At 43.7% G+C, this 12,571-nt stretch overlaps 1 protein-coding gene across 2 annotated transcripts in view; it reads right to left on the minus strand.

Annotated features, from left to right (window-relative positions):
* Positions 1-329: 329 nt before the first annotated feature.
* CDS2 (CDP-diacylglycerol synthase 2) overlaps positions 330-12,571 on the minus strand; it is a 57,139-nt gene continuing 44,897 nt past the window's right edge. Inside the window, exons 13-14 of one of the 2 annotated variants that reach the window (XR_014514515.1) lie at positions 2,270-4,821; positions 330-2,007 (exon numbers count right to left, since the gene is read on the minus strand). Coding sequence is in view for 1 of the 2 variants with exons in the window: in XM_083454106.1 (XP_083310232.1) it covers positions 4,692-4,821 (130 nt within the window). In the remaining variant the exon portion in view is untranslated. Of the gene's footprint in view, positions 4,822-12,571 lie in introns of both variants that reach the window. The other variant, XM_083454106.1, reaches the window with a different exon arrangement.

Consider the following 12,571-nt stretch of genomic DNA (forward strand, 5'->3'; position numbering starts at 1 on the left):
ATTGATTTTAGAATGTATTTCAATTAATTGATTGTGATTTTATGTAAACTGTTATTTTTACTGTTGTTAGCTGCTCTGAGCCCAGCTTTGGCTGGGGAGGGCAGGATATAAAGAAAGTTGTTGTTGTTATTATTATTATTAGTATTAGTATTAGTATATATGCTGTATTTGGTACAAAGCTGTAAGTGGGATGGGGGAGGGGAGGGGGTTAAATATGCTCTCTGTTCCTGTTTTTGAAAATGCAAATAAAAATTTTAAAAACAAAAAAATAGAATAGAATAAAACAAACCCTTCTGCTTGGCGTAAATAACTGCACGCACACGCACACAAACAGTTTAGATACATTTTTATTTAACAATATTACCGTATATAAATAGGATAAAATACCTTTATATAATATTTCACATTCTGACAGTCAAATGAACCCAAAAGTAACAGAGGCAAGCCTACAAGTGTCTGCGAGAAAACAAAACCCAAAAGAAACCAACCACCAACATTCCCCCTGTAAAAGACAAAAGCACAGAGAAATAAAGCAGAGGGTTTGTGGAAGGGATAAGCACGTCCGCATCAGAAGAAGAAAAACAGGAGGGGAGAGTCTGTGAGTGCAGAAAGGGCATCAAAGGGGTTCACAAGTTCTCGTTGACACAGACATGCCGATGAGCACAATGGTTGTATTGCCAGCTTTAGATATTGTGGATGCGGGACTTTCCTGTCAACCTAAGCTACCCCTCCAAACATACAGAGCTGTTAGCAGAAAGAATTGGGGGTGGAGGGAGGGACTGAGAAAGGTTGGAAAGGGATGGCAAAGAGTCTGCTTTGATGCTTGGGAAATCTGGCAGTTAAGGATGCCTTCTGGGAGCCCTTGCTAGCAAGCGTGGCAAGGAGTCCCCGTCAGATACAAGTGGCAGAGCACCCCAAAAGATATGCCCTGGGACCCCCTCTTTGATATAGCAAAAGGGAGTTGTGAAGACGTCAGCCTTCGAGCTCCTGAAATGTCAAATCTCATACTTCTGCTAAGCAACCAGTATCAGTTAAGCAAAGGCTATTTTAATTGGGGGGAGAGGGAGTTGACCAGGGTCCCCCAGTTCTTCTGCCCCCAACTCCACCCAGCCAGCCTTCCAGATCCCCACTCAAAGTATCACAACCGCCTCGCAAGTGAGTGCCCGGCTTCCACTCCAGAGACACTGCTTTGTGTCAGTGTCTCTCTCCTGACTGAGTTCAGCCCCAAAGAATGCAGAATCCAGACTTGGGCCCAGCTCCAACCCCTGTGAAATCCAGCCCCCTCACACAACCCACCTTCCCCATCCTGTGAGAGGTGCGCAGGGACTCCCTTGATGCTGGCCCAGCTACCACCGGGATTGTGGTGAGGTCACCTAGCACAGGTGTGACACACAACACACCTCCAGCTCCGCCTGGCTTGCTGGTGCACACGCGCCGTGTGCCAGGTAATAAGGCCAGCCAAGCATGGAAAAGGACACACTTTGGCCTGACTAGGCCTAGAATATGGAGAACACACTCCTCTAAGTAATAGCTACGGCGCCCCAATTTAATCCTGCTCAACTCCAGGCCAACTCAGGGTTTTTCCACCAGCAAATACACCCACACCGCTAACGACCCCTTAAGCAACTCCACTGCATACCAAACTGCCTTTTGTGACCTGCTGCTCCCCTTACCAGGTGCCAGACCTTTGCTACTTGTGTGCAACTGAAGGAAGACCCACAGCCTTCCCTTTGGGCAGGAGAGACTCTCTCCCACTCAGCCCCTTGGAGGAACCGGCTGTTTCTGGGTTAATGCTCTGGATCCCTGAGCAGCCCTTTTCTAATATGGCTGGGTCACAGCCCTCTTTGAACTCCCCGAAAGAGTAAGCTATTATGCCATTAAAACAAAAAAAACAAAGGTATCGAACATAAAACCGTCCATAATGTTGTCATCTAATGCCTAAAACTGGGATGTGAATCCTTCCTGTTCTGGGTAACTTTAAATGAGTGCTACTTCTCAGGGGTGCTCCTGTGGCGCCTTTGCAACAGAAATGCCAGCGCTTTGTTTGACTTATACCCAAGACTGGCTCTTGCAAGGATCTGTGGACAGCAGGGAGGTCCAGCATGTCACTCATGCACTGGGACACTGAACCCACCCAGAACCTGAAATGCACTGACATGAGAAGCAATCCCAGAACAGTGCGCAACTATCCAGACAGAGGGCACACAACAAGCCTTATATATTAGAAGTGTTGTTGGCTGTTGCAGGTATATATAGGTCTGGGATACACTGTTTTATTTCTAGTTCCCTTTCGGAGGCAGGATGCAAGGGATTGTGGCCACCAGCCAAATAGCTGAATTTAGCTGGAATCAGGAAATGTCAATGACATTTCAATGAAACAGACACCCCTCCTTGAACCCCCTCCCCCAATTTTGTTTATTAATTACTGTTGCATGGCCACCCGTTGCCCCACATACCCATTCTGCTTCCGTCTTGCTTCCCCCAAGGTCAAAACACTGAGTAAGTTCAAACACACACACACACACACACACTTGCCCTTTTTTAGGTATCAAAACCCAAAACTTCCCATCAAAATGGCAGGCATGTCCAATTTAGAGGTCAGCTGTGGTTAAAAGGCCATCGTTAGATCAGGAAAAAAGACTGTTTCCTTTGGGCGGGGGCGTATTGGCAGCAGAGGAAAAGGGGCAAAAATATTTCCCTGCAACCCCCCTCAACTCAATAAGCTTCAGATGCCTGGACTCCGAACCCAAGAGTCTTTGGGGTAGATAGGATGAGGGAATATACCAAAAGAGGCAGCAAAACAGTATAAATGAGCAGCTCTCAAAAATACACCTTAAAAGAAGAAGAAAAAGCTAATCAGCCTACCGCAAAGTGCTCCTCACGCACTCTCTTCTGTCACAGAGGAAGTGACAGCAGATGGTCAAGGTTGACCCTGAAGTGGAACCACGTCAAGAGACACTAGTGTGGTATTACCCAGGCATCACACCTAAGCTAGCAGCTGCTCCGTGACTCAGGCCCAGATCTCAAAGCAGGCATAAATCTGAATCAAGGCTGGACCACTTCAAGCTGTGCTGGGGGCTCAACGTGGTTGAAATTTCCTCCTTCCAACAAACCCCAAAACAAATAAACCCTCAAATAAACTCCAACACACACACACTCCTTCAAATGGAAAACTAACAGAATCTTTATTCTCACCCTCTCACCTTCTGAGTCCTGATAATGCCTTTTTTACGCATAAGCTTTCAGTCATATGAGTCCCTTTCTGCAACTGAAAGTGGGACCAGTGCCTTGGGAACGAGGACTCCAGTGGGAGCGTTTGAGGAGGCAGAAGACAAACAGGAGCCTCACAACAGCAGGGACTCAAACAGTTGCATGAGCTGGACAATGCAATGGCTAGGCACCCAGGCCAGACTCAGCTTCTTTACAACTCCTTAAAGTTCCCAGGAGTCCAGGTGTCCTGCCTCAATATCCATCTATTCATGTACTTCTCCTCCAAAATGAAGGAAGGTTTAAAAAAAGAAGCAGCAAAAAATGTTCAGTGGGATTTGTGAAATAAAACCTAAAAAAAATAAAATAAAAATGCATTTGCCTTCATGGTCTTCCAATTTTTGGGAGGGCAAATGGTTCGCTCTGCTTCAGGAACATAAAGATAAATGCCCCGATATTCCCTGCTTATCAAGAACAGCTCAGCAGCAGGTGAACTTTGCATCCTTTTCCGCCAGCAATGCAAGAAATATGGCGACGCCACAAGGACAGGGAGCAACATGCATCCATTTCTGCGCAGGAAACTGGGTTAGAAGAGGAAGCGCCTTCTCCTGCTAGCAGGGATTTCCCCTGCAGGGAAACGAGACAAGGGCAGCTGTTTCCAGCGCAGGGTGGAAGGCCTTGCCCCCCCACCCGCTTGCAGAAGCGCCACTTAGGACATTTGGCATCGCTGTCCTTGAGTCTTCCTGGCTCTCAAGCTGCTTCCGTGAGGAAAGGGCCCCTGGATCCCAATTTTCTTGGCTGGCCTGGGGGTGGGCAAGATCTCCAACCCATCTCTGTGAAAACCCAGTCAGCATTAGACACATGGCACTAAGGATTGGCTCTCTGCACCACCAAATTGTTGGGTGTTTGTGTGGTGAACGGGGACGCAGATTGGGGAAAACTGCTCACTTGGCTGGACTTAGGAACCTGGGCGTTTGACAAATGCAATATGCAGCGCCGGATCCATCTCACGGATAAGGAAGCCAGGATGGTGGAACAGGGGGTGCATAATCCAGGTAATTTTGATTCAACACGCCTGACTTCTTTCTTTTTTTAACCCAAACTATTTGGCACTCTTCCCTGTCTCTTCCCTCTCCCCGCTACAAAAGCCCCGCTTGCTCTGAGAGTAGAACGAGCCTTGCACGACTTTCTATACACATCTGGGGATAAGAAAAACCACCTTCCAAAACCATCAGCCGAGAGCCTCCTTCCGGGCCACAGTTCCTTCCCAGCTAAAAGCTCCCCTCTGTTTGCTCCAAACCACCGCCACAGAGATATAGATACATTTCTTTTTAAAAATGCACAAATGCAAACCTTTTATATGGAAAAGGAAGTGAGAGACATGAGGCTTGGTTATTGTCCTAAATCAGGCAAGCTGGGAGAGGGTTTCCTCTGGGGGGTGAGGGGCTTGCCCATGCTCAGTCCCATCCTGGCAGCACAGGCACCTACGCCTCATCAGAGCCAGCCAGCATGCCCTTGTCCACCAGGTGGGCCTTTAGCGTGTTGAAGATGTTCAGCTGCTGATCTGGTCGCAGAGTTAGCAGCTGCTGGATCAGCTTGCTCGGATTAGGACCTCTGGAGTGAGAAGAAGAGAAGAGTTTGGATTTGATATCCCGCTTTATCACTACCCTAAGGAGTCTCAAAGCAGCTAACATTCTCCTTTCCCTTCCTCCCCCACAACAAACACTCTGTGAGGTGAGTGGGGCTGAGAGACTTCAGAGAAGTGTGACTGGCCCAAGGTCACCCAGCAGCTGCATGTGGAGGAGCGGGGAATCGAACCTGGTTCACCAGAATACGAGTCCACCGCTCTTAACCACTACACCACACTGGCTCTCTAGTGAAGAAGAATAAGGCAATCACGTCACCTCACCAGGCTGAGAACGTTTGGAAGGGGAGGCTTCCCACAGACCAGGGTTTCTCAAACTTGGGTCGCCAGCTGGACTACAGTCCCCATCATCCCTGACCACTGGTACCGCTGACTAGGGATGATGGGAGTTGTAGTCCAAAAACAGCTGGATACCCAGGATTGGAAAACCCTGCTGTAGACCCATGCCTTGTTTTATTTTGCTACTGGGATTAATGGCTAAGGCGAGTCTTCCTTTCAATTCCACCATCAGGCTCTCCTTTGACACTGAGTGAGGAATCCCTTTGATCCCAGCCTCACATTCTCTCCACCCGCCTAGCCTCTGGTCTGAGAACACAAGGATTATTAGAGATAGTATGGGGAAATTGCACCGTCAGAATATTTGATTCACCGTCCCAGAGTCAACTGAGGTTTGGCTAACCAGACCCATTCAAGATAGTCATTTGTAACTTTTATTTTTTTTTTTTATAATATTTTTTATTGCGTTTCTTTCCAAATTTTGTGCATTGCAAACATACCTACAAATTTACAAGAAACCATTTTTTTTTTTTTTTTTTTTTGTATAGCAAAACAATATAAATCAAACCAAAAAAAGAGTCCTAACTTGGACTTCCCCACCCCTTCCGATTCTGCATTCTTTGTATTAACAATGTCAGCAATTTGTTACCTTATATCATACCTTATTGTAACTTTCACATGTTATGTATCCAAATTCAATATATTATGTCACCATTTTTATACCTTTAAAAATAAACGTAACATGTTCAATTCATATTATCTCCTTTTCTCTTTTCTCACTTAATTTACTGTTCACTTAATCATAGTTGCTAAAGCATATCATTTCCAAATCATGCATAATCTTAAGATTCATACAGCTTATAATACTTTTGCAAATAATCTTTAAATTTTTTCCAGTCCGCCTCAATTGTTTCTACATCCACATCTCGGATTCTGCCGGTCAATTCAGCTATCTCCATGTAATCCATCAACTGCGTCTGCCATTCCTCCAGCGTGGGTAGATCTTGTGTCTTCCAGTTCTTAGCGATGAGTATTCTTGCTGCTGTACTAGCATACATAAACAAAATTCTGTCCTTCTTTAACACTCTCTGGTCCACCATGCCCAACAGGAAGGCCTCTGGTTTCTTGGGAAAGGTATACCTAAATACCTTTTTCAACTCATTATAAATCATTTCCCAAAAGGCCTTAACCCTTGGGCAAGTCCACCAGAGGTGAAAGAATGTCCCCTCTGCTTCTTTGCACTTCCAACATTTGTTGTCAGACAGGTGATGTATCTTAGCTAACTTGACTGGGGTCATGTACCACCGGTATATCATTTTCATGATGTTTTCCTTCAAGGCAGTACTTGCCGTGAATTTCATTCCGGTGTTCCATAACCTTTCCCAGTCTTCAAACATAATGTTGTGTCCAACATCCTGTGCCCATTTAATCATAGCAGATTTAACTATCTCATCCTGTGTATTCCACATAAGCAGCAAGTTATACATTCTAGATAACAGCTTTGTCTTTGGTTCTAACAATTCTGTCTCTAGTTTCGACTTTTCCACCTGGAATCCAACTTTTTTATCCATTTTGAAAACCTCTTGAATTTGAGCATAATGTAACCAATCTCGCACCTTGTTTTTTAATTTCTCCTGGCTCTGCAGCTTCCAATTGTCTCCAATTTTTTCTATTAGTTCCCAATATTTCGGCCAGTAGGCCTCCATATTGGGTCTTTTTCGGGCCTTGGCCTCCACTGGTGATAACCACCTCGGAGTTTTACTCTCTAGTAGGTCTTTATATTTCATCCAGACTGCAAAAATTGCTTTTCTGACAATGTGGCTTTTAAACAATTTATGTACTTTAACCTTGTCGTACCATAGGTATGCGTGCCAACCAAAAGCATTATTAAATCCTTCCAGATCTAGGACATCAGTGTTTTCCAACAAAAACCAATCTTTCAGCCAGCAGAAGGCTGCAGCCTCATAGTACAACCTCAAGTCCGGCAGGGCAAACCCCCCTCTTTCTTTTGAATCTGTTAGTATTTTAAACTTTATTCGGGGCTTTTTGCCCTGCCAGATAAATCTAGATATGTCCTTCTGCCATTTTCCAAAACAATCCACTCTGTCCACGATCTGCAAGGTTTGAAACAAAAATAACATTTTCGGCAACACATTCATTTTTATAGCTGCGATTCTTCCCAACAAGGAAAGTTTCAATCTTGACCAAATTTCTAAATCCTTTTTAACTTCCAACCAACATTTCTCATAATTATCCTTAAATAAATTCAAATTTTTGGAGGACAAATAGATCCCTAGGTATTTCACTTTTTTTACCACATTCAATTCTGTTTCTCTCTGAAACCCCTCTGTTTCTGTAATTGTCAAATTCTTGGTCAACACCTTAGTTTTTTGTTTATTTAACTTAAATCCCGCCACCCGACCAAATTCAGATATAAGTTCAAGAACTCTTTTTGTACTGGGTTCTGGCTCCTGCAGTGTCAAAACTAGGTCGTCTGCAAATGCTTTCAGTTTATATTGTTTCACTCCGACCTCTATCCCTTGTACCAACCGGTCCTCTCTGATCATGTTCAATAGCACCTCCAGGACTGAAATAAATAACAGAGGGGATAGGGGGCACCCTTGTCGTGTCCCTTTCTCAATTCTAAATTCCTCCGTCACCACATTGTTCACTATTAATTTAGCCTTTTGTTCTGAATAAATTGCTTGTAATCCATTCTCAAACCCCCGTCCCACTCCCATCCCTTCCAAGTTCTTCTTCATAAACATCCAAGATATGTTGTCAAATGCTTTCTCCGCATCAATAAAGATTAACACCGCCCTTGTGTTCCTATCAGTCTGCAAAAGTTCCAAAATGTCAATGATGTTTCTAGTATTTTCATATAAGTGTCTACCAGGGAGAAAGCCTGCTTGGTCCTTATGAATTACTTCATTTAATACTTTTTTAAGTCTATTTGCCAAAATGTCTGCAAATATTTTGTAATCCACATTTAGGAGTGAGATGGGACGGTAGTTCTTGAGCTGAGTCTTTTCAGATTCTGACTTGGGTATCAATGTGATGAAGGCTTCTTTCCACGTTTCTGGTGCCCTCTTCCCCTCCATGATCTGGTTGCATACCTCCAACAAGGGTTGTATCAAATAGTCCTTCAAAGTCTTGTAATATTTGGAGGTAAGCCCATCCGGGCCTGGAGATTTGCCTAGTTGCATATTCTGAATGGCACCTTCAATTTCCTGTGAAGTTATTGTAGAGTTCAAGATTAATTTTTTATCTTGAGTTATCTTTGATAATCCATTTGTCTTTAAAAATTGATCTATCTCTGATTCTTTCTGAGGCCCCTGTGCATACAGTTCTTTAAAGTATCTGTGGAAGCACTTCCTGATTTCTTCTGGTTTCTGAATCATCCTTCCTTCAATCTCTAGATTTGTGACCGTGTTTAACTTTTGTCTTTTTTTCAGCTGCCATGCTAGCAGCTTTCCACATTTATTCGCTGATTCAAAGGATCTTTGCTTCATCTGTTTTATTTTCCATTCAATCTCCTGATTAATCAATTTTGAATATTCTGCTTGATGGAATTTAATTTCTCTCAGCACCTCCTTTGACTTTGGTTTAGTTCTCAATTTTTTCTCTCCTTGGTGTATTTTCTCCAATATTTTATCTTTCTTTCCATTCCAGAATTTTTTCTTGATTGTATTCTGCTGTATCAGAAACCCTCTCATAACGGCTTTGCTTGCGTCCCAGATCGTTCTTTTTTCTACTGTAGTATTCAAATTTATCTCAAAGTGGTCCTTTAGTGTTTTTTGGGCCTTTTTCACAATCTCTTGATCTCTTAATAATGTGTCATTCATTCTCCATCTGAAGGAACCGGGTTGAGTTAGTCTAAATTCTATTTTCAAGGCGTTGTGGTCGGAGCATGTTTTTGGGCAGATTTCCACCTTTTTAGTCTTTGGTGCCATCCCCCTGGAGGTCCAAATTTGGTCGATCCTTGACCAGGACAGATGGGCCTCAGAGAAGAAAGTTCCTTCTTTACCTAGGGGGTTCTTTGTCCTCCATATGTCAATCAAATCCAGATTGTCAGTCAGTTCAAAAAAAGTTTTAGGCAGTCTGCCATCTGATGTTAAATTCTGATTGTAAGACTTATCCATGTGTGTAGACACCACTCCATTCATGTCTCCCATCATTATGATGTTAGCATAATCCAGATAGTCCAGCAGCGTCTCATGCAGCTTCTTGAAAAATTCTGATTTCCCATCGTTTGGAGCATAAATTCCTAATATCAATATTCTTTCTCCTTGAGCTTGAATTTCAATTGCCAAAATTCTACCTTGTTCATCCTTGAATAAAAATTTAGGTGTCAGACTCTCTTTAGCATAAAACCTTTCTATGGAGCCTGGTCACATGAGTTTCTTGTAGGCAAATAATGTCCAATTGTTCTTTCTTCAATATGTGAAATAACCTCCTTCTTTTCTCCGGGGAATTTCCGCCATTAATATTCCAACTGAGTAGCCGCAGAGACATCCTGAACTATTCTGTCACACCTAGAGCGGTGTGTCTTCTTTCTCCTCTGGTTCCGAAGGTGCAGGCGTTGGTCCACCTGGGTTGGGTAAAGGCCAATTAGCTGCTGCTTCTTTTTGGAGATCTTCTCCGTGGTCGTGCAGGAACTTTTGTAGGTCCTCTGGATCTTATTTTAGCCTTCTTCTGTTTGTAAGTAAATGATAGTCCTTGTGGGAACTCCCACCTGTAAGGAATTGTGTTAAGTCTCAACAATTTAGCCAATTCTGAATAGGTGGCTCTCAAATCCAATAACTGTTTGGGAATGTCTCGGTAAATTTCCACCCTTTTCTCTTGTATCACAATTGAGTTTTTAAAGTGTAGGCCTAGTATTTTGTCTCTCTCTTCCCTTGATCTCAAAGCTATTAAGCAGTCTCTGGATCTATTTTTTCTTACCAATCTTCCCAACCGAAAAGCCGATACAATTTTAAAGTCACTTTCTTCTTTTAGATCCCAGAACTTTGTAAACTCTGTTGTCAAGAGTCCAATCAAATCTTCTTGCTCAATTTCTGGGACTGCCCTCAGCCTGAGGTTAGTCTCCCGATTTTTCAATTCCACCAATGAGAGATAGGTTTGTTGGTCACCTATCTGTTTGTAAAGAGGTTTGACTTCCGCTTTAACTTCCTCAACCTCTTTTTTAGCCGATATTGCAATTTGAGCGGCTTCCCCTGCCAGTTTACGATTCTCTTCTGATGCTCCTTGCAATTTTTCAATTGCTAGGTTATGTAGGGAAACCTGCTCTGTCAACTTCTGGATTGAGGATGTTGATTGATCAATTTTTATTGATTGATTATCAATTTTTTGATTTATCACTGCCAATTGTTCCAAAACTTGTTTCAGTACACCCTCAGCTCCTCCTGTTGCCATATCTCCCTCCTCTGATTTTTCAGGCTTTTCGGTTTCTACTTTTTGTGTCGCAAGCACAGCTGGAACTGATAATCTGCGTCCCTGAGTTAAAGTTGTTTGAACAAGCTGTGCCTGCTTTTTTGCTTTCTCTTTCTCCTTAGCTTCTTTAGCTTTGGCTGCTCTTGTCTTTCCTGCGCCACTCATCAGTCAATGTTCAAGGTCAAATGTTATAGTCCCATGGGAAAGACAAGCCCAAATTTAAAAACAGTCCATTGAGAGAGGATAAACAGAAAACTTTTCCCAGGCCTCTATATTACCAATATCCTCTAGGGGGAGTGCCACCAAAATTTTAGTGAGAAGAAGGTAACTTTTCCGCCATCAAAGTCCCTTTGTTCCAACTTTGAAAGCACCTTTAAAGCACCTTTGAAAGCACCTTTAAAGGCGAATTAGTTCCAACGCACTAAGAAAAGAGTCCTGCAGAGCACTTTTAAACATGTAACAAAGTTCCAGCAAGGTGCCTGCAAATGTATCCACTTCAGCTAAATAAGCTCAAAGTTACACTTTCCAATTACAAAAAGTGTCTGGAAGTTTGCAACAGTTCCGCAGTTTATACAACTTTGACCGGCCACCCGGGAATATGGAGTTAGAGTCTTCCCTTGCCCCTTGGGGGACCACTTCAGGTCCAATTTATGCTGTATTTATTCTTAAAAGGAAAGTTTCCAATGTGCACGAAAGTCCCAATTTAAAGCTTGAAAGCTTCTCTACTCACAGCGCTTTCCGCTCTTTAGATCATCTGCTTTGATCTTGCAAGCAGTGCCGGAAGACGGACTTCCTCTTTCTCGTCTCCCGTTTTCAGCCAAATTTTCCGAATTAATTTGTAGGATCTTAGGTCCTTACTCACGGGTTTGATGTTTCAGCCCGATGTTTCTTGGAAGAAGGATCAGCGCTCATCCGTGACAGCCGCGCGGCTTCGCCTCCGCAGAAAGAGCGATGAACCCACAGCACCACTCCCCCTCCTTCACTCCGGAGCCCCTTACGGGGTTCCTTTCGTGATTTCGCGGCGCGAAACCGTGATGGCGGACCTCTTCGAGCTCTGAAGAGGGGCACCGCAGAAAAGGGTTGTTCGCGACGGCGCAGCGACAACCCATCAAGAGAAACCACGGGCAGAGTGAGTCCGTGGCCGTGGGACCCGGCGGGCACCTGGAGCGAGTCATTTGTAACTTTTAAAAGCAATAAGAGCGTATTATACAAACCTCCAATGACTCACGCATAGCTCTGGAGGGATATTTGCCTTCCTCCTTATGGATATTTCTTTTGCCTAGCCTAGACCTGTTTCTGACTGCTCCCTTCCCCAACCCATTAATTCTCTTACTAATGGCTTCTGTTCTGATTTCACTCTGACCCATCACTCCATGTTTATTTCTTAATATCGATGCTGTTGTAAAAAAAACCTCTGTACTTCGTTCAGTCGCAGTTGTGGTTCTTTGTTCTCCTTTTAATGAGCTGTACATATCTTTGCCTTTTTACGGCTGCATTTTCAAAAGCCAATAAACATATACAGTGGTACCTCGGGTTACATACGCTTCAGGTTACATACGCTTCAGGTTACAGGCTCTGCTGACCCAGAAATAGTACCTCGGGTTAAGAACTTTGCTTCAGGATGAGAACAGAAATCGCGTGGCAGCGGGAGGTCCCATTAGCTAAAGTGGTGCTTCAGGTTAAGAACAGTTTCAGGTTAAGAACGGATCTCCAGAACAAAATAGGTACCGTATTTTTCGCTCTATAAGACGCACCAGGAGGAGGAAAACAAGAAAAAATATATTCTGCATCTCAGAAGCCAGAACAGCAAGAGGGATTGCTGCGCAGTGAAAGCAGCAATCCCTCTTGCTGTTCTGGCTTCTGGGATAGCTGCACAGCCTGCATTCGCTCCATAAGACGCACACACATTTCCCCTTACTTTTTAGGAGGGAAAAAGTGAGTCTTATAGAGCAAAAAATACGGTACTTAACCCGAGGTACCACTGTACTTTGAGAAAAAGAGAACCCAAGG

This window comes from Podarcis tiliguerta (assembly GCF_965153285.1).
Source record: "Podarcis tiliguerta genome assembly, chromosome: 8".
NCBI classification, from domain to species: domain Eukaryota; kingdom Metazoa; phylum Chordata; class Lepidosauria; order Squamata; family Lacertidae; genus Podarcis; species Podarcis tiliguerta.